This window comes from Phragmites australis, chromosome 4, assembly GCF_958298935.1.
Source record: "Phragmites australis chromosome 4, lpPhrAust1.1, whole genome shotgun sequence".
Classification (NCBI taxonomy): Eukaryota; Viridiplantae; Streptophyta; class Magnoliopsida; order Poales; family Poaceae; genus Phragmites; species Phragmites australis.
In genome coordinates, this window is record NC_084924.1 from 4464928 (window position 1) to 4489154 (window position 24227).

At 43.2% G+C, this 24227-nt stretch overlaps 3 protein-coding genes across 6 annotated transcripts; all 3 read right to left on the bottom strand.

Annotated features, from left to right (window-relative positions):
* Positions 1 to 556: 556 nt before the first annotated feature.
* LOC133915330 (uncharacterized) lies at positions 557 to 3562 on the bottom strand. Of its 2 annotated transcripts, XM_062358451.1 has the most exons (6): positions 2249 to 3560; positions 2065 to 2133; positions 1919 to 1987; positions 1705 to 1791; positions 1318 to 1385; positions 557 to 1239 (listed from the first exon to the last, which is right to left on the bottom strand). In XM_062358451.1, exons 1-6 carry the CDS (start codon positions 3200 to 3202, stop codon positions 1119 to 1121), a joined length of 1368 nt encoding a protein of 455 aa, XP_062214435.1. In that variant the 5' UTR covers positions 3203 to 3560; the 3' UTR covers positions 557 to 1118. The 2 variants fall into 2 exon arrangements, 1 of the variants encoding a protein (XP_062214435.1); XR_009909317.1 differs by lacking the exon at positions 557 to 1239 and having other exon boundaries at positions 1335 to 1385; positions 1900 to 1987; positions 2249 to 3562.
* A 333-nt stretch (positions 3563 to 3895) lies between these two features.
* Positions 3896 to 9710, bottom strand: LOC133915331 (nuclear pore complex protein NUP58-like). Of its 3 annotated transcripts, XM_062358454.1 has the most exons (7): positions 9053 to 9710; positions 8418 to 8532; positions 7420 to 7869; positions 6680 to 6913; positions 5490 to 5555; positions 5350 to 5401; positions 3896 to 4399 (listed from the first exon to the last, which is right to left on the bottom strand). In XM_062358454.1, the coding sequence occupies exons 1-5, from the start codon at positions 9670 to 9672 to the stop codon at positions 5511 to 5513; spliced, it is 1464 nt and encodes a 487-aa protein (XP_062214438.1). In that variant the 5' UTR covers positions 9673 to 9710; the 3' UTR covers positions 3896 to 4399; positions 5350 to 5401; positions 5490 to 5510. The 3 variants fall into 3 exon arrangements, with proteins under 3 accessions (XP_062214438.1, XP_062214437.1, XP_062214436.1); XM_062358453.1 differs by having other exon boundaries at positions 5490 to 6913; XM_062358452.1 differs by having other exon boundaries at positions 5350 to 6913.
* A 285-nt stretch (positions 9711 to 9995) lies between these two features.
* Positions 9996 to 16782, bottom strand: LOC133915333 (CCG-binding protein 1-like). Its single transcript, XM_062358455.1, has 3 exons — positions 16452 to 16782; positions 10797 to 10870; positions 9996 to 10675 (listed from the first exon to the last, which is right to left on the bottom strand). The coding sequence occupies exons 1-3, from the start codon at positions 16702 to 16704 to the stop codon at positions 10352 to 10354; spliced, it is 651 nt and encodes a 216-aa protein (XP_062214439.1). The 5' UTR covers positions 16705 to 16782; the 3' UTR covers positions 9996 to 10351.
* Between the last annotated feature and the right edge of the window lie 7445 nt (positions 16783 to 24227).

A 24227-nucleotide genomic window follows, 5' to 3' on the forward strand; every position in this document is an offset into this window, starting at 1 on the left:
TTTAAAAAATAAACGCCTACCGTCTTTTTATGGGACGGTTAGACCTTACCGTCCCCTAAGAGTATGGTAAGCAGTCCTACATACTCTTACCATCCTTTTATGGGCGGGTAGGCTTTACAACCCTCTAAAGTGACGGTAAGCCGGTGCTAGATTAGAAAATATAAAAATAAAAAAATTTCTAGGTTGTAAAGGTCATTGGGCTTAGGAGGTCTAGGATGGTGGCCGAACCGGCGGTAACAGGAAAGCAAGGAAATGACAAAGCTTGATTAGCGCGGCAACGGATGGAGAAGGCAGATCCAGCGGCGGGGGAGGAGGCAGGTGAGACAGGGATCATGGCGAGCTTCACAAAGAGGAGAGATTTGTGGGAGCAACTGCAGCCAGAGGAAGAAGATGAAGGGATGGCGTCCGTTAGGCATCGGACGGCTCTGGTCCATCGACCAAACAGGGTGAAAATATCAGGTAAGGTAGCAACGAACCAGCACCACAAAAAAAAAAAAAATTAAACACCGTTGATCGTGAACATTACCTCATGAATATAGGATCAAAACACACAAGATACTGGGGCAAAAAATTTATTATCATACAATGCGCTGTCAAGCAGAATACACGAATTCATGCAAACCGTATGGTTGCCCTCACTCAGCACTCAGACACAAAATATTTCAAACACAAGTCTAGAGTTTACCATGCTGGCCTTGATCCAGGATTCGCAATTGAAATGAGAGCCATAATACAGCTGTAGGATGAGCAATCTTTCATGCTTTCTGATTCCTTTACACCCAAGTTTCGAACACCATATCCATGTCTCAGAAACAGAAGAGAATTACCATGCGGTGTTAAGCCTACAGCCATGGATGCTCATTCATCTGCTTTTATGAATATGTATAGGGGGGTTCCTTCTTAGGTTACAGAGTACAAGAATTGTTGCCTTCAAACAAGCATCTGCCCGTAGGACAGAGAAAAACTAACCAGTCAGCCAAGTTGCCAATGCGCACTTGAGGCAAGGCGATATCCAATAAATAAGAAAACGAGAAAAGGACGGCTCAGCTCATCAGTAAAGCTCTGCCGGAAAAAATGGGACTGGAATTGCCTTGTGGTATTGCCACACAAAGTACATCTCAGGAGGCACTCGCTGTGTACTGTGCCATATCATGCTCATATATCGTATCAGTTATTTTCGATGGCGGCCAGTATCGGAGCACAGATCTCCCAAGGATGTTCTTCACTGGAAGTGGTCCCCTGCAGTGACACAAACAGCACATGAGCTATTGTTGTGGCAACTGGGGTCACAAATCCTCTATTAGAATATAAGCATACCAGTTATGTGAATCAAAGCTGTTGTTTCTGTTGTCCCCAAGAACAAACACGTACCCTTCAGGCACAGTCTGGCAAAAGCAACAACAACTGATTAGTATGTGGTAAGCTTTACATGTGATTAACCATAACAGCCCCAGCCCATATGAACCATCTACCAATAGATAGGGCCAGACCGCCAGAGTAAATTTGAGGTTGCAGCAAATTTAACATTTCAAGCAACTTAATAATAATTCAGGAAATTTAACACCTTAACATCTGCTCTAACAGGTTCAAAAAATTAACCAGTGAGAATTGATGTCATCTAACTTATAATGTGTCTAACTTAACGCAAAGTAGAAACTACAAAGGATGGATTTTAGTAGTATGTGGTAAGAAGAGCTGTCATACCAATGGATCCATTTCATAATCAGTTGGCTCCAGCACGAATTCCTCATCCTGGACTACTCCATTGATTAACAGTTTACCATCACGCACCTATTAAATACAGGGAGCACCAATGGTTATAACTCATTACTAATGCCTATGACCAAAAATTTCATCAAGCAATAAAGCAAATAAAGGAAAACATATAGAGGTCGATACCATTGGGATAAAAGCTTACTTCAACAATGTCCCCACCCTTCGCCACTACTCTCTTGATGAACACATCACCTGAGCTGTAGCCCAATGCCTGCAAACAAAATTTGGTCTTATTATAACAATTTTGATGAACTAGAGAATACAAAATGGAGAAAAAGGATATCATACCTGTAGGACTGGAGGTGCACAAAAGATCACAATGTCCAAAATTTCTGGCTCCCGGAAAATGTACGAAACCTACAATCACAATAGGCACATGAAGTTAAATGTTTGTTCACCAACATCGGCAATCAAGGCATACATCACAAAATATTGCTAGTCATATAACACAGGGAATCAAAATCAACTATACCTTCTCTGCAAGGATTCGGTCACCAACATCCAATGTTGGGTACATTGACTTAGATGGTATGGACCTCGGCTCAGCTAGGGATGATCTATAGAGCAGTGGCACAGTCACTGCAGCGAACACAGTCTTTGCATCATCCGAGCATGAGCTCACCCACCTCGATAGCCAACTGGTCTTCCTGCTCATTACTGCACCACCAGAAAGACTAGCGCTAGTCTTCCTCACGATCCCAGCAGCACCAGTGGCGATGGCGCCACTAGCAATCCCAGCTGAACCTGAGGCGATGCTGGCACTACCGACCAACGTTTGTATGCCCACCTTGGACGGCGCAGCCACTGCAAGTGAGGGCACAGCCGAAGGACGGGGCGATGGCGCAGCTGTGCGGGGTGCAGGCGCCGTTGTTGCTCCCGCTGTTGCAGCCGCTGGGCGTCCTGAGCTGTGGGACGTCTTGGTGGTGACGATGTCACTGCAGGGGAGCCATTTGGTTGCCTGCAGGAATGGGAGGAGCGCCGAAGGGCTGAACCCAGCAGATATTGACGGCGACGCGGAGAGGGAGGAGGCGCCCACAATGCCACCAGTCGAACCCATCCCGGATGCGAACACCGACAGCAACCCCACTGCTAGCGACGATGGCGGTTCATCCACCGGCGCCTTCGTGGAGCACGACGGCGGGAGCACCAGAGAGTGGCCGCCTCCGGCAGCTGCGGAGGGCAGAGCCTTGGGCTTGGGCTTCGGGTGGTTGTGATCCTCGGCGTCATGGTGGTAGTCGGCCCGGCGGCAAGAGGCGAAGAGGCAGAAGGGGCGGGAGAGCGCGTCCTGGAGGAAGCGGCACCCTGCGCCCGGCGCTACGCCAGCGCAGGCTGCGGCAGCGGCGGTGGAGGTGCAGCGCAGGCCGAAGGACGCGGCCAGGTTCTGGGCCACGTAGCCCGAGTAGGACACGGTGATGCGGATCGCCATCGCGGCGGCGCGTCGCACCCGCGCGAAGGAGGAGGTTGGTCCTGGGTCGCTGGACCTTACTGGTGATCGTGGCCCATTCCGATTGGGGGGGCGGCGGCAGGAGGGCGTGCGGGGTATCGGAGATCTAGGGTTGCGCGGGCAGGCGGTCAACGACGGCTACGGAGCTCGTGTGAGGCAGGAAGGAGAGATCAGGGAGCGCGGGGCAGGTGCCCGGCGAGGTGGTGCCTCGCCGGCGGCGGCCGCCGAGGTCAACGGCGGAGGCGGCGATGTGGGAGAGGAAGGGGAAAATGAGGATGGAAGCCTGGAAGGCTGGAAGGGAACTGAGGACGCGGCTCTTTTATGTTGCTGCGGTGGAGTTCGTGGAGGCCGCTCGGATTTTCTACGGAGTGTGGTGGGTGGAGCAAGGTTGGGGTGGGGGGCCGAAAAGGAAAGAAAAAGCGGCACTTTTTAGGGGGTTTTCTTTTCACGCTTCGATCCTTTTGGTGTTTGATTGTACTTTCCTTCTTGTTTTATGTTATATCTTCTTCCATCTCTATTCTTGATTTTTTTCGGATGGCTTTTTTCACAAGAGTTTGTGGAGATTTAATCAAACAAAAGGCCACACGATAGAGTTTAATGGAAGCTATGAGATAAACCACAATTACAATAAGTGATTTTTTTCGTAAATACACACTTGTGAGATATGATCAAGTATCAAAAGCTTGGTCAATTCTAACCCTAAACATTGACAGAGCTTGGTCAATTCTACAGTTCTATGTGGTATATGCACTTTCTATCCAGAATCGTTGCTATAGTCATCATCTTCACAGCAATACCAAGGCATATACAGGGCTCCAAAAATCACAAAACTACAGTCCACAGTACTCAGAAAAAGGGAGAGGATGAGCAAAATTCAGAGCATCCCACCATCAGGGAGAACAGATCAAATTGGACCTCCCACTGTTGCGCTTCCCAGCAAGTTGGATGACCGGAACCTGTTCTACTTCGGAGACAACGACCTGGAGCACATTCCCGCTAGTTCTGTGACGACACTTTCCTACACCTAGAAGCAAAGCAACGCTAACATTGACCAGCCCAAGTTGTTGGTTGCCGGGCCGATGCTTCTTCGCAGCTTCCCCAGTCCAGGTCACAGATTATCTCACATGGTTGCCGCCCACGAGCCATAAGAGAGAGCAGTGCACAGCCATGATCTCCAAACTGCAAGAGGGAATGCAAGAAATACAATTAGGTTCGTCTTAGAGTTGAACAAGTCCAGATTCCAATAGGATTAAACAACATCTGAATGGGCATCCCATGGTTAGTTAGTACGATGCAGAGGCCAAAGATGAATAAAATAGATGATCAATAGCACAGCGTCATTAACAGACCAGCGAGGATCATTAACAGCTTTTCTATACAAACACGAGAAAGAAATCGTCAGAGAACAGAACGTCAGCAGCTGAAATTGCACTATTTTCTTTTGGGCATCTGACATAGGAACTGCCGTAAGCACTGACGTAACACACAGGCAAATACATAAATATTTGGGTAAGGAGGCAATAACAAAGCAAGGGGGCTAAGTTAGACTCGGCAAAGCACCAGACTTCGATAATGAAATGACGTGCCAAACCGGCGAGGGTTCGATCCCCGTCTCGCACTTCTCTTTAGGCCTCCAATAAAAACCGGGCATTAGGAGGCCCTGTTCTAAAAAAATAAAAATAAAAAATGAAGTGTGCCATGACCAAGTGAGGAACCTCGGTGATAAGTTTGGTAACCCACACTTCGGCTGCTTGTGGCATTTTTTAACAATATAGAAGAAGCATGTAGCCAATGTGGCTGCTTGTGCCACTTCAGAAGTTCACATAAGCCAATGCTCCTAAACAAGCATACAGGTGCGCGGCAAAGGTGATCCTGAGAGCGTGAATTTCTCTAAAATATACTACTACAACATCAATGAAAGAAGCTGAACTTTTTTCTGGTATCTAATATAAGAATGTGCAATAGTCAAAGCTTTCAGCTTGTGCCAAAGCGTAAAAAACTAAAATTGCCTCATGCACTCCGAATGCCAGTATGCCACGCAGACACAAAAGAAACAACGGGGTAACAAGTTGACCAAAAGCTGTGTCAAAAAAAAGGGAGGTAAGAGGGATGGAGTCAAAAGGGCATACAAGAGGATCGAATACGCAGCTAGCGCCTGCTCCTTCTGAGTGGCCTCCCTCTCTGTGACATACGCAGGAAAGTAACATCAAATAAATGAAAAATGAAAAGCAATGAGCATGACAAGATGGCATGAGATATCAGCTCTGACTCTGCAAAATCCAAAGTTCAATTACAGTAGTAGGTACCCTGTTGATGCTTGAAGCTGTTGTTCCACCTAAATGAACACAAAGCCACAGCGTCAGGTAATTCTCACAAATAAGAGGAACCAGGATAAAAATTATCAGAAACATTAACACGAAAGTAACTATAAAGGGTCAGGACTAAATTGAATCCTGTCAGTAAGGAAATTAACAATCAGGCACAACGAACAAAGATTCTCAAAGCTGCAAATAGCATGAAAAAAAAAGTGTCGATGCATTCTCATTCTGACCAGTTTCAATGCATGCAGCTGAATGCATGCCGTACTACAGCATACAAGGCTTATTGAATTCATATAAGATTCATATCAAATATGCCAAAGATCTGCATGTAGCATTTTATCCGCCATGTTTCAACAGCAGAATGCACTCATTTCTACTAATTAAAATGAGAAGGTACATGATATTGACCATGTTTATAAACTTGTGTTTGCTGGTGGTTCTGGGAAGGTGGTCCATATTGAACTTCAAGAAACGGATTGAAACTTATGAATCAGCAGGCTATTTTTTTTCTGATTCTATCCAGTTGCATATAGCATATGATGTATCCCTCCAGATGGTACTGGGAAAAGTGAAGTAGCAGGAGAAGGGATGCTAGTCCCATGCAAAGATGTTGCCAGCGTGGATCCTAGTGTAAGTGTGGAGGGTGAACCAAATGCTGTGGACTGCAACACTGGTATGGTCGTTACTGTAGCAATGTATCAACTTTATCTTTTAGTTAGTTATTTGGAAAGATTAGATAGCATTTAGGAGATAGGTTAGGTATGTTAGGATTCGAGTTGGTTTGTTTAGAGATAAGTTTGGTAGGAGATAAGTTAAGAGTCGGATTAAATTAAGATTGCTTAGAGATAAATTTGGTAGGAGATAAGTTAGCAGTTGGAATTGATTTAGGATTGTAGTCAAGTAAAGAAGAATTAATCTATGTCTCCCCTAATATTCTAAGTCTCCCAAATATATAGTCTAATTCCTCCCCTAGCAGCCAATGCCGCTCGGCTATCCTCCCGGCAGTGTTTATCCTAACAAACACAGACCCGGATGAAATGAAACAGTTGGTTAATTGAGCAGGATTTGTTTGTGTGCTGGATGGAGGCAAAACAGAAGGCAGTGGAAGAGTTGGACAAGAGCTTGGGGAAGTTGCTACAGTGGGCAATGCAGTTTGCTGTAGCTGGCTTGCCATCATTGGTGCAGCAACCGGTGTTGTTCGTTGGCCTGGAGGTGATAGATGCAACATCGGATGGACTATTCTGGCAGTTGCTTCTTGTATAGCTGCCTCTCTTCTATCTGCCTCGAGAAAAGGATCATTCGCACCCCTGCGTAGCTGATCAATTAGATACTGAGCCTTCATTGTTTCAACATACTGGTGAATATCTTCCACCTGGACAAACAAAAAAATAAGTTTAGTATCAACGAAAACGTACCAAGATAATAGTTCCCAAACAAGAACATTATCTTTTTTGCAAAGCCGGAAGCAATAGCGGCGGTCATTATATTAGAATGGAGAAAGTACAAGATACAAGGCATTGACCAGTGTCAGGGATAAAACTAGCAGGAGATTACGAAACAATAATATCATCAAGCTAAGTCGTCAGCATATACAGAGCAACCTTTTCCTAGTATATGTTCTTTTACTAAATCAAAAGTTATATCAGGTCAAATTTTCCTCATAATTGCAACAGGAAGTTAAAAAAAATGGACAAGAGCTGGCTACCCTTAGAACAGAAGCTCAAAACGGGAAGTAATATACACAACAGTGAGTGAGATTTTGCAGTCCCTAGTGACTCAAGAACTTGATGAGTGAACTTTGTCAGCATGATAGAAAAACATATGTTGTGTCAAAATCTGTAGTATATGCGTTGAATAACTATATGTATGAGAAATTACCTTAGCAGCCACATGGATGAGATAGTCATGCACATTAGACATAACTTTCAACAGAGATTCCAAGGATTCTGCAAATGTTTTATCATTCTTCATTTGAACAAGCTGTTCAAGTTCTAGAATCCATTTGCAGCATTCTCCAAGATGATCCTCAAACCTGGCAACTGTGTATTGCACAAAAGGAGAAGGCCTCCTTGGAGCACCACCATAACAATGAAAGGTTGGTGCCATGGTCAAGAGCTGACTGAAATCAGTATGAGCACCACAAGATCCGGAGTGAATTGCATAACCAGCATTTGCACTTCCAGCACTTCGATGGACAAACCTTGGTCCCAGCTTTACATATGAACGAATAGCAAAATCTGTGCTCCACATAATTTCTTTGACAACAGCTGTTAAGCTCTCAATGGAAACCTTCTCTCTGTCCATGATGGTGGAGATAGAACCAGCCTCCTGTTACAGGAAGAAGACAAATCTTCCTATGAAAAACAACCACTCAAAGTGGAAGATGCTGGACTCATGCATTATGTGAAACAATTTACCCCTGCTTCCTATATCTCCAAGCACCTTTTCGGTTTGAAGTTTTGGAAAGAAACCTATCCAAAACAGAGCCAGAACTTTGGCGAACATTCCATTCATTCAGGCAATGTTACACCAATTATTTGACATTACATGCTTATAAGTGCCCTCATTAACCTCAGAAAAGTGTCCACGTTGAAGAGAACATTCAAGTGACAGCAGTGCCAACATTTGAATCAAGTAACGACAACTCTACCAGTGAAATTCAGATTATAATAACGTTTAATACAAATTGGTAGTACCCTAATCTGTGAAGGCTGAAATATAACTGACGTGACTATCAAACATGCAATTGCAAATGAATATAGTCAAGAACATTTAATATTAGCTGGTAGTACGCTAGTCAGTGAAGGCTGCAACATATACCGAAGTTGCTACTTCACAAAACATGCATTTAGTGAACCAAAAGTAATAAAACCAACCTGGGAAATCTGACTAGCATTAAGTTCCAAACTCTTGTTGCACAGTGATAGGTCGTCAAGGCAGCTGCACTGACCCAACCGCTCGCACTCGTCCCTGTACTGCCTAATTCTGTCCCTGAAATCACGCATGAATTAGGTGACCATCGTAGGATAGTTAGCACAAAACAATTCAAAAATGCACAATGAAAGCTTGACCCACGAAAATTCCATCTAGGTCAATCCCAAAATCTTAAAATTCACCACCACAACCTGGTCGGAACCCCCAGAATGCCACAACATTTGAAGCCGAAAACCACCAGCAACAAATTCGGAAAGGAATGCAAAGTGATCTCCAACGACACCCAGAACACAATGTGACCCAAGAAACCCGCAATTCTGATCTCAACGACACAATGTGCCCTTCATTCGTCCTACATAAATCAAAAACAACATAATGTGACCCGAGAACCCCACAATTCTGATCTCCATAACACAATGCGCCCTCCATTCACCATATTAAAGAAATCAAGAAAACGCAATGCAACCAACCTCAAAGAAAAATCCCAACCCTGACCGCAAAACGCAGGAACGAAACACCTCTGTCACCAATCTCTGAATTATAGAAGAGCAAGAAAGAATGCGGAGCAACGCCCTACTCGATTTGGAGAAGAAGCCCCTGGGACACCGGATGCAGCTCCTCCCACTTGGTCTCGTACCCGGCCGGACCCCCATCCACCGTGTACATCCTCAGCTGCTGCGACTGCGACCGCGCCGCCGCCGCCCACGTCCACGCCTGCTGCTGCTGCAGCTGCAACGCTGCCTGAAGCTGCCGCTGATACTCCTCCCTCAAGAACGCCCACGCTTCCTCCCTCCTCGCCGCCGCTACCGCCTCCTGCGGCTGCTGAAACTGCATCGGCGCAGGAGGCGCAAGGACCAGCGACGTCGCAACGGGAGCAATGGCCGTCGGCGGCGGCATCTCTCCCGGCGCCGGGCATAGCGCACCGGACGCCCCCCGCGACGACGGAGGCGCCGTGTATCGCGAGAAGTGGACGAGCGTCTCCGCCGCCTGCTCCTCGGAGTCCTCCTCAATCCGCGGGAGACGCGGCTCCCTCGGGGGCGAGCGCTCGTAGCGTTTAGTCGGATTCTCCCCCCTCCGGGTCGGGCGGCCCCGGCGGGGCGGCGAGGCGGAGGAGGAGGGGGAGTCGGAGAGGCTGAGGCGCCTGGACGTCGCCTGCAGGTCCGATTCCAAGTTCAAGTCCCAATCCAAGCCCGGCATGGCGGTTTTCTCCCAAACGAGGGAACCGAGAGCGCGCGCGGCGGGGCGGGGGGAGTGGACGGATCTGCCCTTCCAGGAGACGTTCTTTTTTATCGAATCGGATCCTCAAATTGAATCGGATTTCGACACAAGTTGTATTTCACGTGTTATTTTATTTATTTTTTACTGAATCACAAGTTGTATTTCACGTGTTCATTTTATTTATTTTTTACTGAATCGGACATCGAATCGGATTGCCATGGCACCTGAGCTGCACGTCGAGCAGCCTGTGCTATAGGCAGAATGAAGCTCTTAACAATGAAGTCCAGAAACTCTCATCAAAATCTCATCAAACGCATAGATTTTATTGCAGAATATATACATAGATACATCAGTACATTAGACCTCGAGGTGAATATAAAACCTATCTGAACTCTGGAGGCAAGAGCTGGAAACCACGAAACAGACACCATTATACAACTCATTAAGCAAAAGCAAGAAACCATTGTCCTTCAAAAAAAAAAACGCAAGAAACCACAATCCTGTCTGGATAGCTGCAATACTGATCTTAGCATAAGCCACACAGAGCTTCAGCCTGCATAAGACGCGTACTTATCTTGCCCCAAGATTTCCAAATGGTCCAAATTTGGATAGTTTTGTTCTTTCTTATGGTCCAATTTGGATAGTTGATCGACTTGATTCAGTCCGTTTCATGATCTGGGCGTGGAGTGTACCAATCAGGATATCTCCCCATTCTCCTCAGCAACCTTGTATAAGGAGACTCTGGCATCAGCGCATCCTCTTCTTCGTCGAGCTCTTCCTGTGTTTTCGGCAATCCGTCAGGCACAGGGAAAGGTCTTGGCTTCGCTTTTTGCTCCAGGGAGCTTGACGAAACTGAATTGGGAGCTTTCTCAGCCATCTTCTTCCGCAAATTTGAACGGTGATGGATGCTACTAATCAGGTACCTCACATCTCCCTCTGAATCCTTCACCATCCTTGCGATTTCCTCTTTGGGTAGCTCTTCCTGTTGAACAGATGGAGAAAACAAAGAAGTTAAATGAGTCCAATTCCAACATATATAACACACAGAATTACTACATCTCTTGCGGATTATAATAGTGATGATGGATTTAATTGGCACATACCTCAAGTTTATTCAGCTCAAAGTACGCATCCCAACAGCTGCAACATTCATCACCTTCAACCGACGTGCAATAATCTGCACCCAAAGAAGAACCATTATTAAGTAGTTGATCCAACAGGCACAAACTTAGTCAAACTGAGATCCATCTGAATCACATAAGTCACAAATAAAGCAACTGAAAAAGTTTATGATTTAGCGTTCAAATGTTTATAAAATTTAGTCCAGATTATGTTTATCTTGCTCCATTAGCAATATAGTTGGCTAATTTTGCGATGCATCAAATTTCACAGTTGGACATCATGATTTAAATTCTGCCTCTTATGAAACAGCTGACAATCATTCTAACAGAAGTGGGGCTCGACCGGTAGTGAAGAGTACCTATTTACAGACCTCGGAAGCGCAAATTTCAACTTACAACGAGACTTAATGTGTATGTAAACAGCATACCCCTCTTGATTAATTCAGAGATCCAATGGCCTAAAACAATATACTGAAGACTGAGTTGAACCTACTAAGTGTTATGTGCCTCTAAATAATGTACACACTCTAACTAGAGCATTTCTTCTCCCTTGTCCTTGTTCATCACCGCACTCTAAGAAAGAAGAGAAATATTTGGCGTAATGAGCCCGCAGGCCTTTGCTTGTATTTATAGTATGACAATACAACAGATCGTATCTCAACAGATCAAGAGTTTGTTAGCTCCGATGGATTCTACGCTAACTATAGTTTGTTACGTACTCTAACACGCCCCCTCAATCTGGACCGCTGTGTACAAGGTTCAGATTGCGTCGAAAATGATCAAGGGTCTGCCGGGTAGCTGGCTTGGTGAAGGCATCGGCAAGTTGATCATCTGATGAGATGAACCGGACATCAAGCGCTCCCAGTGCAACCCTCTCTCGCACAAAATGAAAATCGACCTCGATGTGTTTTGTGCGGGCATGGAACACCGGATTAGCCGTCAAGTAAGTTGCACCCAGATTGTCGCACCATAACACTGGTGGTAGAGTTTGGACGACGCCTAGTTCCTTGAGAACCGATTGAATCCAAATAGCTTCAGCTGTCCCATTTGCCAACGCCTTGTATTCGGCTTCGGTACTCGATCTTGAGACAGTGGGCTGTTTCTTCGAGCTCCAGGAGACAAGGTTGGGACCAAGAAAGATGGCAAAGCCACCCGTCGACCGTCTGTCGTCCGTGCACCCGGCCCAATCAGCATCAGTGAAGATGCTAAGGCGCGTTGATGGAGATTTGCGAAAATGCAGTCCGGTATTAATTGTGCCCTTGACATACCGCAAAATGCGCTTGACCGCCTCCCAGTGCACATTAGTTGGCTGCGATAGATATTGACACACTTTGTTCACAGCAAAAGATATGTCAGGACGTGTCAATGTGAGATACTGCAAACCGCCCACCATACTGCGATATTTGAAAGCATCATCGGCATTGAGGATATGGCCGCAGTCCCGCGTCAACTTATCGGTCACAGACATCGGGGTTGACGTTGCTTTACAATTCTCCATGCTAGCACGATGAAGCAAATCAAGTGCATACTTGCGTTGGGTTAAGGACATGCCCCCTGAATTGTAAGCAGCTTCAAGACCGAGGAAGTATTCCAATCTGCCAAGATCCTTGATGGGAAATGCTTTGGACAAAGAGTGAACAAGATGATCAACCGCTTGAGGAGTGGACCCGGCAATGACAATATCGTCAACATATACTAGCATAAGAATGGTAATGCCCCCACGAGCAAAGATGAAGAGAGATGTATCTGCTCTGGATGACGTGAAGCCAAGTTGATGAAGCTTGTCGCTGAGGCGGGCGTACCAGGCTCGAGGAGATTGCTTCAAACCGTACAAAGCACGCTGCAACTTGCACACATATGTGGGATAGCGCGGGTCCTCGAAGCCGGGTGGCTGCTGCATGTAGACGTCTTCGTCGAGGAAGCCATGAAGAAAAGCATTGCTCACATCAACCTGCCGTAGGCACCACCCGTGAGAAAGTGCCAAGGAGAGGACAAGCCGAACAGTAGCATGCTTCACAACTGGACTGAAAGTCTCCGTGTAGTCGAGGCCATGCTGCTGAGTAAACCCGCGAGCAACTAAACGAGCCTTGTGCTTGTCAACCGAGCCGTCCGGAAGATACTTCGTTTTGAAAATCCATTTGCTGCCCACAATGTTGATGCCAACAGGACGAGGCACCAAAGTCCATGTACGGTTCTTACAAAGTGCAGAGAACTCATCCTCCATGGCCGCACGCCAAGCGGGCTCGGAGAGAGCGACGCGATGCGACGTCGGTGCAGCAAGAAAGGCTCGGCGCTGGGGATCATAGCGCACCGTGCCGTCCGTATACTGCTTGGGCACTCGCAAATTGTCCCGGAGACGAGTTGTCATCGAGTGGCCCGGCGGAGGAGCATCCGGAGCAGGAACGGGTGCTGGAGGAACTGCTGGTTGGACGTCGATGGAGGCAGCGTCGGGGACACCAGGCACTGCGATGGTGGCGGCATCGGGGACACCAGGCGCTACATCCTGGACCGCAGGAAGTGCACCCTCATAGTAGGCTGGGGAGGAAGGCCCAACGTCCGCTCGAGAGGCAGGCTCGAGTGCTGGCGAGGATGGAACAGCGGGTGAGGCGCCAGGTTGAGGCAGAGACAAGGCAGGGGTTACGTGAACAGTGCCATGCACGGTGCCCCCGCTAGGCATGTCAAGCGCAGCGTCAGGAACCTGCATGCATGAAACATCGGCTGCTTCGGCCGGGTTAGGAGGCAACAAAGACAGGTTGTAATTGCGCATATGGGCATTCTGTGTAGCCGGTTCATTATTAGGAAAAGTAACAGGGTTAGTAAGGCTGGAGACATCGATGGTAACACCGGGAGTAGCGAATGGGAAAACCTTCTCATCAAAAATTACATCTCGGGATATGTAGATGCGTCCGGAGGATCTCTCAAGACACTTATATCCTTTGTGCATGGGGCTATAACCAAGAAACACGCACATCTTAGAACGAAATTCTAATTTGTGTGGATTGTATTTACGAAGACAAGGCCAACATGCGCACCCAAATATGCGAAGAAAGGAATAGTCGGGCACTATCTGGAGAAGGCGAGTGATGGGAGTGGTGTTGTCGATGACTTGGCTTGGCATCCTATTGATAAGATAGCATGCCGTAAGAAAGGCTTCATCCCAAAATCGCAAAGGAAGAGAGGATTGGGCCAAGAGGGCAAGGCCGGTCTCAACTAGGTGACGATGCTTACGTTCGGCCACCCCATTTTGTTGAGACGTATGTGGACAGGAAACACGATGAGAAATACCAACACGTTGGAAATATTTATGTAAGCGATGATACTCACCCCCCCAATCAGATTGGATGGCTCGGATTTTAGTGTTCAAGAGTCTTTCGACATGGTTTTGAAAAGCATAAAAAATGGTTTCGACATCAGACTTATGTTTCAAGAGATAGATCCAACAAAAACGACTATAATCGTCAACAAAACTAACATAGTATTTGTATCCCCCAGAAGAGGGAAGAGCAGGACCCCATACATCGGTATGAACTAACTCAAGAGGCATTGTGGAAACACGATGAGACATATTATAAGATAGTTGACGACTCTTAGCACGCTGACAAGCATCACAAACAGAAGAATCAAATTTTGATGAACATGAAAGTTTATGTGCCCGAACAATGGATTGCACCACATTATTTGAGGGATGACCGAGACGCTGGTGCCACTGATGTGGAGAGATCTTAACACCAGAATTGGCTTGACGAGTGGATGAAGCATGGCTAAACGGAATAGGGTAGAGTCCGCCACAGCTCCTACCGTGAAGAATGATTCTCCTCGTGACCTTGTCCTTAACAAAAAAGGAATCAGGGTGAAACTCGATAAAGACATTATTATCGGAAACAAGTTTATGCACGGAAAGAAGGTGTTTGCTGATATGAGGAACATGAAGAACATTCTTCAAGAGCAACGAATCAGTAGAACCGGCTATTTTAGAGTGACCAATATGCGAAATTGACAAACCTGCGCCATTTGCCACTTGGACTTGATCTTTGCCCCCGTAGCGCTCGTGCATGGACAGACGTTCCAAGTCGCTAGTGAGGTGGTCGGTGGCGCCCGTATCCATGTACCAATGGTTGTCATTGTGGCCATGGTTGGTCGAAGCGGAGTTGCCGGAACGGTAGTCGTCAGGCTGGTACACTTGGTTGAAGCGGTTGCGGCAGTTGAGAGCCTCGTGCCCATAGATCTTGCAGATCTGGCACCTGGGACGATAGCGACTGCCACCATTGCGGCCGCCACCACGACCACGACCGCCACCTTGTCCCCGTTGCCCACCGCCTCCACCAGTGCGTCCACCCCCACGGCCGTCATTGGCATCATGGGAGCGAGGGGCCTTGCTAGTGGTGAAGTCGCCTTGGCGGGCCACGGAGTTGGCCGACGTCGTATACTCCCCGGATTGCGTGTGTTGATCCTGCACAGCTTCATACGATAGGACGTAGGCATAAAAATCAGTGAGCGTCACAGGAGTGTTGATGACTGTGAGGGACGCCACGAGTGCATCGAACTGGGGACCAAGACCGGCAAGGATGTAGTCGATGATCTCGTCGTCATCAAGAGGATGGCCGATCGTGGCCATCGTGTCCGCGAGGCTCTTCATCTTGTGAAAGTACTCGGCCGCCGTCAAGTCTTTCTTCTTCAGCGTCTGGAGCTGGTGACGAATGTGGCGGATGCTAGCCCGGCTTTGCGCCGAGAACATGGCATGAACCGCAGCCCACACCTGGGCTGCCGTGTTGCGGCCGATCATCTGGCTGACGACGTCCTCCGTCATCGAGGAGAGCAGCATGCCAAGAACACGCTGATCCTGCTGCCACCAAGTCTGGTAGGCAGGGTTCGGAACCTGTACGACGGTATCGCCGGTTCCCTGGGTGATCGTACGGGCTGGTGCAGCAGTAGTCCCGTCGAGGTAGCCATGGAGATTCTGGCCGGAGAGATTGGGTAGGATGAGGGTCTTCCAAAGCAGGAAGTTGGATCGATCTAGACGAATGGGAATGGGGCTGAGGGTAGGCGAGGCTGACGCGGTGGCAGAAGGCGAGGAAACAAGTGCTCCGGCGACACCAGATAGCTGCGGGCTTGAAGTGAACGACATGGCTACGAAGATGGATCAGATCGAAAGCTTCAGGCTCTGGTACCAAGAAAGAAGAGAAATATTTGGCGTAATGAGCCCGCAGGCCTTTGCTTGTATTTATAGTATGACAATACAACAGATCGTATCTCAACAGATCAAGAGTTTGTTAGCTCCGATGGATTCTACGCTAACTATAGTTTGTTACGTACTCTAACACTCTATACAGTAGACAAAAATATGATTACATGCTAGCTATCTGGCAATATAAATTTACCAAAACTTGATGAAAAATTGTTAAAACGACAGCAGATGATAGATCACGAACCCATCTAAACTTAGACCAAAATAGTATACCAGTACCATCCAAAGTGCAATTTAATCGACAAAACAACAACACTACAACCAAAGTTAAACTGAAAACTAAGCCAGAACTAGCCTTAGCGGTTAACCTTGGCAGGGCGCCGCATCACACGCATTAAAAATTCAGAAAATAACATGGCGCAAAAAGCTGAGAGTCCTGCAGATTACAGTACCTGTGATCTGGTCTTTGGTGCGCTGGACGAGGGGTTTATCCTGCCTAAGGAATTCGTCGAAGATGCTGCGGCTCGAGCTGAAGGGCTCCCGCTTCGGGATCGAGTCGTAGTTCCGCACCGCGCCCACAACCGCCGCCGCCGTGCGCCGCCCCGCCGCGGCCGAGCGCGCGGCAGAGGCTGCAGTGGTGGGGTGCGCCGGCGACGCCGCCGCGTGCACCGGCGCCAGCGCCCGGAGAGCGGTGGGGGACAGCATTTTGCAGTTTGGTCCTTGTTTGCTGGTTGGCTCGGTTGAATTTTCTGTGTGGAGAAATATCAAAATTGCGAGAGGATTGGCTCGGGAGGAGATATATATAGCAGGAGTCAAGCGGAAAGTGTCAGAGCACAACGGATAAGGCTAGCTACAGCGGAGCTCCAAAACGGTGCCGTATCGCTGTAGCAGGCGGAAATCCGCTTCTGTTGGCCGTATCGGTCTCAGAGAAGCGGTTTTCACGAGAATTCGTATCCTTTACTTTGTGAAATAAAATCATCAAAATATACAGTATTTGAATCTGAGTGAATAGTATTCTGTCATTATTTACTGTAGCAGATAATTCGTTACCATGGCATTACTGTTCATTTCCTGATATTGTTTTAGCAAAATCAGAAGATATGAATCCTTTACACAGCTATAGTGATATAATTGCAGGTCAACAGTGATACGAAAGAAGTAAATTTGTTGCTTTTTTCGTCTTTTAATATTGTTTAAAGAGTATATTTGTGGGTTTGAGAAGAGAAGTAAAATAATAAAAAGTAAGAAATATGGTAGCTATCGAAGATGTAAAAAATAAAAAATATTATAATAGTGTTAGAGAATGTTATAATAATATTATAGAAAATAAATTTTTAAGTATTCATTGAAAATGATCTAAGAATCAGTCCTGAGATATTACTCTATCATGTCATAAATATTGTTTTAATTATTTTGATTAAGATTTAATTAAAATTTTGAATGTTTATAGTTTTTAAAATATTTAATTGGTATAAAAATCGTATGCACATATTTATCTTAAAAATATTTTTATAATATTATATTTTTATTAGATACTATAATTATATTCTAATAGATAATAACAGTTAAAATTGAAGGCTATAAAAAGTCAAAAATGGCATATATTTTACATGAAGGAGTAGTATTTAAAACCTTTTGCAGTTTGGTCCTTCATAGAGATATATTTTTTGGCAAGTAGCCCTATCTTTTGCGGCTGCCAAGAACAACCTCGAAATCATTTGTCAAAATAGAATCCAAATTGTAGAGATGGGAGTGGAGTGATTTTTTTTATGCACTTTAGTTTAATTTAATTAATTAGCTAGTTATTTTATTAAAATAGTTAGTTTATTAAATGGAACTTGGGTGAATCTACGGATTTCCACGTCCATCCTGCAAATTGTATAAGTTGTGGAAGAAATATTTATATTGGTTACTAGATCTACTACTTTTTCCCCCAAACAAGAGATCCAACACTAATACCTTCTCGGCACTAGTACACATCTTGCATTCAAAGGCCTACAGAGCAGAAGAATTATATTGCAGACCTGAATTGTGACCGGTCGTTATCAGCAATAGGCTCATCGGCAAAACCACGGGTCTAGATCGACAAGGAAATATCTCAAGATACTTCTCCAAAGATCATTCCAGCGACGAAGGACCTGTATTGGACTTCCATCAGTTGCTTCCGGGAGCGTGGTGTGGATGTATGACTCGCCTAGTTGGCTTTTGCGTGCGCCTGATACGAAACGTGAGATCGGAGCCGTCAATGTCAATACAGATATTGTTTTAAAATGTAGAAATGAGGATTTGATAGTTAGAGGCCGTTTGGCAGCGTGTTGTGAGCTGATTTCGTGCCAGAATCGATGAGAGTATTACCAAACGCTCTATCTATGAATCGATTCGACGTTAGAATAAGAGAGAATTACTCCTACGTTTTGTAATGCAAGATAAAAGTTGAAAAATCTAGCTTACACTAATTTCTGACTGATTCTACTTAATTTTAACATAATCTTCTCTCATAAATCACTTCTGCCATTGACATATAAAATAATTTTACAAATAGAATCATTTTCACCATAAAATCTATTTTCACCATAAAATCTACTTCCACCACAGAATCACTTTCATCATAGTATCAGGAGGATGGAGAGCTATGCCAAAAAAACATTTAATAATTAAGGAGATTTACTAGATATATGGTATATTTATAGTCGGATTTTTGATGTACATGTGTACTTAGTCTTGTCCAGAAGGCTTCATAACCGTCATATGACGGTAAAAAAAGTCATGTGCCAGATTAGGATAGAATGCTCTATATATTTAAAAGTAATACAATCCAAGAAATTTATACTCAGAAACTCCAAATATGGTATGTTTTCTCTCAATCTAATTATATAAGGAGGCGGTACGTCTAGAGAAGAGGAAGACACATTAGAAGACAGAGAAGCAATATGAAGTAAATCTAATCAAATAGAAGTAGAAATAAACTATGAAGATCTACAATAAATTTGAGACATGATTAAATTCATTCGATAAGATTTCAGTACTTAAAACATGAGATAACCCACTAAAATTATTAAAATTAGATCTAAACACGTCATATTGTAATTATCTTTTACTAAGATTAATAAGATAGAATGGGACATATAGCTATTACATAAAGTAAACCTAAACTAGTATAAAATTTGATACCATTCTCTTCTTATATACGTAGTTAATGACTAAATATACTTACTTTAAATAAATATTTATGTAACCGACTTTACCGATAACTAAGAACAGGTCAGCCATGCAGAGCTAAAGCAATACGACAAATTGCGGGCGTCGGAACTCGAATGTGTGTACTTCGCCTAGCATCACGTGGGTTGCTATGTGTACATATAGGATCATCTAACACGTAGTTGCATTGTAGAAGTCAATCATAGTTAAAACATTTCTTGAATCGGTAGTAGACTTGCGATCAAGCAACCAGGACTAAAAAATAGATTCTCTATTCTCCCTCCCCTCCCTCTCCCCAGTGTGGACATGCCACTGGAGATCTGCTCTCCACAAGCGGAGGCACGGGTGAAGGGGAACCAGATGAGGTGGAAGGTGCGGTAAGACGAAGAGATGGGCAACGTCGGTTGTGGTGAAGGAGATGTCGGGAGTGGGAGAAATGGACAGAGTGTTTGGGTTTTTTTATTTTGCTGTGGGGCCCACCTCGTTGTCTCCTTTTGGCAATATACATTGTGGAATTTACAACAATAAAAATCCATTTTTCTACCAGCTCTATTCTTAAATAGATATCATTTTAAAATAGGTGAAGTCAGATTTTAAAAACTTTGATCACTAATATACACAAAACTATTAATATTTGAAAAAAAAAGATACTAATAAATTTATCATGAAGAAGTATTTTCATGTCATCAAAATTTTATTGACTTTTATAAAGATATAGTTATAAAAAATAATAATTAAATGTGATAAGTAAAAAAAATAAAGATAGTATAATTATGTACAATATGTTATCCTTGTCCTATCGTGGACAGCTTTACCATCGATACTGCTCGAAATGCCACATCATTCACGATACCTGAAACGCCCTCTTTTTCCTGTACCTAAACTGATCTGTATTTCTTTTAAAAAAATCTGAACCATCCCCCTTCTCTCCCTTTTCCCTCGTCTCTTCCAATAGAGAAAAATACAAAAAACTTCTAAAAATCACTTGAATTTTGATTTTCCTCTCAAAAATTCTTTTGTTAAAAAAAACCTCTAAAATTTTAGCTTTGTTGCAAACCTCCCTCCTCAAAAAATTCAAAAAAATTAAAAAGATCATAAACAAATTCTGAAAAAATTGGAGACAATTCTAAGACCTTTCTGTGAATTTTTTGTTTCAAAAATAATATCATTTGCATCATATTTCATAGAGAGAAAGTTTGAAAAAAAAATGTGCAGCTCATTTATTAACTCATGTTATTTTAACTTTGTCATGTCTACCATTATTTTTTCTACACAAATCATTGTTTAAGTAAACTAATAAAAGTGGTTTCGCTAATTTTGGGATGTTATGGATTAGTTATGAATTAATCTATTTACAACACATTACTCAATCATGCACGTTATAATAACTATTTCAAGATTTCATATATTTTTAGAAGATAGAGATCATGTAATAAGACTAAAAAAATTGGTTTCATGATTTTGGATTAGTAAATAATTAACTATGTATTTAACTCAAATTAATAAATGAGCTACATGTTTTTCTTTTTTTTTCAAACTTCCTCTCCATGAAATATGATGCAAAGGATATTATTTATGAATTTTTTTTTACAAAAGCTCTTAGAATTATCTCTAGTTTTTTATAGATTTTTTTTAGAATTTTTTTAAATTTTTAAATTTTTAGAGATGTTTGCAACAAAGCCGAATCTTTAGAAGTTTTTTTCAACAAAATAATTTCTAAGAAGAAAGTCAAAATCAAAGTTACTTTTCGGGGTTGCATTTTTCCCCTTCGAATATGATGTAAACTTTAGCCCTCTTCGAATTGACAGCTTGTTTTTACTAGAGAAGTTTTCACTTATTTGATTGATGACTTGATATTACGCTTTTATCATCCATTTTTAGAAAATGGAATTCGTTCCGGCTTTTTGCATCTTGGATGCATACAGCCTACATCATTATTACAAAGTTTTGGCTAGTAGCCCGTAACAAATCGAGAGCAAAGCATGGTAAATTATGTCATGCATGTATTCTATAGCTACAACGTCACCTATGCTTTGCAAAGATGTCCATTGCCACCACCTCCAGAGTGTGGCACACCTTCAAAACATCTTCCTTTTGGTCCTCCTTTTGTAGTAATCTCCAGAACCTTAGCCAATAGGTTCCCCTGAATATAGTCTGCATGAATGACATATTTGTTTTTTTGTTAAACACGATATCATTGCGACAAAGCCAAATAGCCCAAAAAATAGCAGCAACCCCGACCAAAATTCTTTTCTTTATCTTTGATCCCAACCCTTGTAGCCAATTGCCCACAATATGAGATATGTTCCTTGGTCTTTTTATTCCCAAGGCTATTGTGACAATGCGCCAAATGGTATTAGCTATGGAACATTCCAAAAAGAGGTGTTGTATGCTTTCATTGTGATTACAAAAGCAGCACTTAAGACTACCCTCCCACTTTCTTTTTGCCAAATTATCTTTGATCAAAATAACCCCACGGCCTATATACCATAGGAAAATCTTTATTTTTAAAGGGAGTTTTAGCTGCCATAACCACTTGTGGGAGTGCGTAATGGGTTGATGCATCATTTGCTTATATATGGATTTGACTGTATATAATCCACTTCCATTAAGAACCCACCTGAAGGTATCTTTCTCATTAGAGAGGTTTATACGGACTAATTGTAAGGTTAACATTTGCCATTCAATTAGTTTATCACCCACAATTGGTCGCCGGAAAGATAAGTTAAGCGGTATGCTTCGCATTACTTTCGCGACTGTGGCCTGCTTATGCCGCACAACCTTATAAAGATTTGGGAATTGCGAGCTTAATGGACTATTGCTCAGCCAAATATCATTCTAGAATCGAGTCTGCCATCCATCCTGTACCTGAAAAGAACCCCATCTTAGGAATTCTTTTTTAATCTTCATAAGGCTAGACCAGAAATGAGAATCATCTGGTTTTCCTTGTGCTTGTGTGAGTGCCTTGGAACCAAGATACTTGTTTCTGAGCATTTTTTGCCAAACCCAGTCCTCATTAAAGAGCTTGAACAGCCATTTGCTAAGAAGGCAAATATTATTGACTGAGAGGTTAGTAATTCCCAAACCATTCAGGTCCATCATCCATGGAATGTCCAAACCATTGTCTATTCTCGACGGGACAGCCCAGTAGGTATCTCCGTGCGCAAAATATCACATAACAACGAAGTCCAAAGCAAGTTACAGTCAAAACTCAATTAGGGTGCACGGTGACAAGTCGAGACGGCATTCGTCGGGAAAAGGGACTCGTGACGGCAGGTTCCACGAGCTGCCGTTGTTTTGGAAGGAAAACCAGCGGACGTCACGTTGCCGGCCGAACAGCGGCAGCTGCTCACTGTTTTATACTAATGGCCCAGTGTATCTATCGACGTGAAGTTCAGATGTCGCAACTGCTTGCTAGTGGGCGCATGCCATCTCACGTAACTCATTGGGAGGATTTCGGCTGAAAAATATAGCGGTGGAACGAAAGTTGCTAAGTGTTTAAATAAAGAAAGCGTTAATTACTAAAATAAAAATTATAATTTTTAATATAAACAACGACTATAATATTTAAATATAATTAATTATCTTATTAACACTAATATAAATATAGTGCTTAAGTAAGTACTTGCCCTTTACTAAACACATATGTCATTGCAGTTGAGAGAGAAAATCTGATTTTTTTTTTTTCATAAACACGTTATCTAAACACTCTATTATATAAGTTTTAAGCAACATCCTCCTCCGTTAGTAGCATATACAATTTTACACAATTTAATGGGAGACGTAGAGAGACATTATATATTCAGATCTACGTAAGACCTACTACTGAAATTTTCACCCGCTCTTAACAAAATGAAGATAAATTGATGATGGCACAAATAGTAGCTTTATTTGGGAATCTCATTGTTTTATATTAGGTTATATTAATCGGCACAATAACCGGGCCCCGTAAAAGAAGCGTGCCACATCAATGTAAGAAACATGGTAACACTTACCATAGTCTACATACGACGGTAGATCTATGCTAATTATATGGTCGTTAGCATCTTTATCGATAAGTTTGAGACCGTTAAAAGACGCAGCAGTATAACTAGTGGTTGGAGTATAACCAATTCTCATTGGAGGACTTGGTTAGGGGTTCTTGTGATATGCAATGCCACCAAAAGTAATGGTCACTGGCTTATCTATTAATCCAGGTAGCATCGAGAAATAAGGAAGCTCATTAGCAGAAATAGTCTCACTCGGTCCATTTTACATGTATAGAGGACCTATCCTACCATATCAAAAGGAGTCTACTTCGTATTATGTTCTAGGATATATGATAACATATAAGTCTCAAGCAAATTAATTGATGGAAGAATCCTTATATTACCGTAGAAACTTATATGTTATCATATACTCCTTTCAAATTAATGCTGTGATCGATTGTCCATCAAATAACATTTGGCACGTTGTATGACAGGATGATACGCTGATAATTTTGATTGACGGTTAATGCTTTGTTCATTTAACTAAGGCAGTGTTTGCTTGGAGGTACCATCCGGTCCAGGTACTGATGGAACCTTATAGAAGCCATCCACCTATTTGGATTAATAGGTTGTACCGATTGGTGAACAGTATATCGACCGCGAACAGTAACTAAACTCCTCAAAAAACAGAATAGTGGTTCTCTGTTACTTAAAAATCCTAAAAATTATTGTATGTGTTTCATAATACATATGGAACCTATTTTAATTGGATTTATAAAAAAACTATGTAGAATTAGAACTAAAATTCTTTAAAAAATTACTTTTATAATTTGTAACAATTGTTATAGGCTCAAATAAATTATCAAAAATCTGAAAAAATACACTAATATTCTTCTTATATGATGGACTAATTTCTAATATTATTTTTAGTCATAAGTTATATGATAAAAAAATTAATTCCCTTTATAATACTTCATTTATATACATTTCTATCATACTATACAACCCATCTAACATCAGCCCATTTAGACATCAAACCGAATCTTATATCAAGTCGTCACA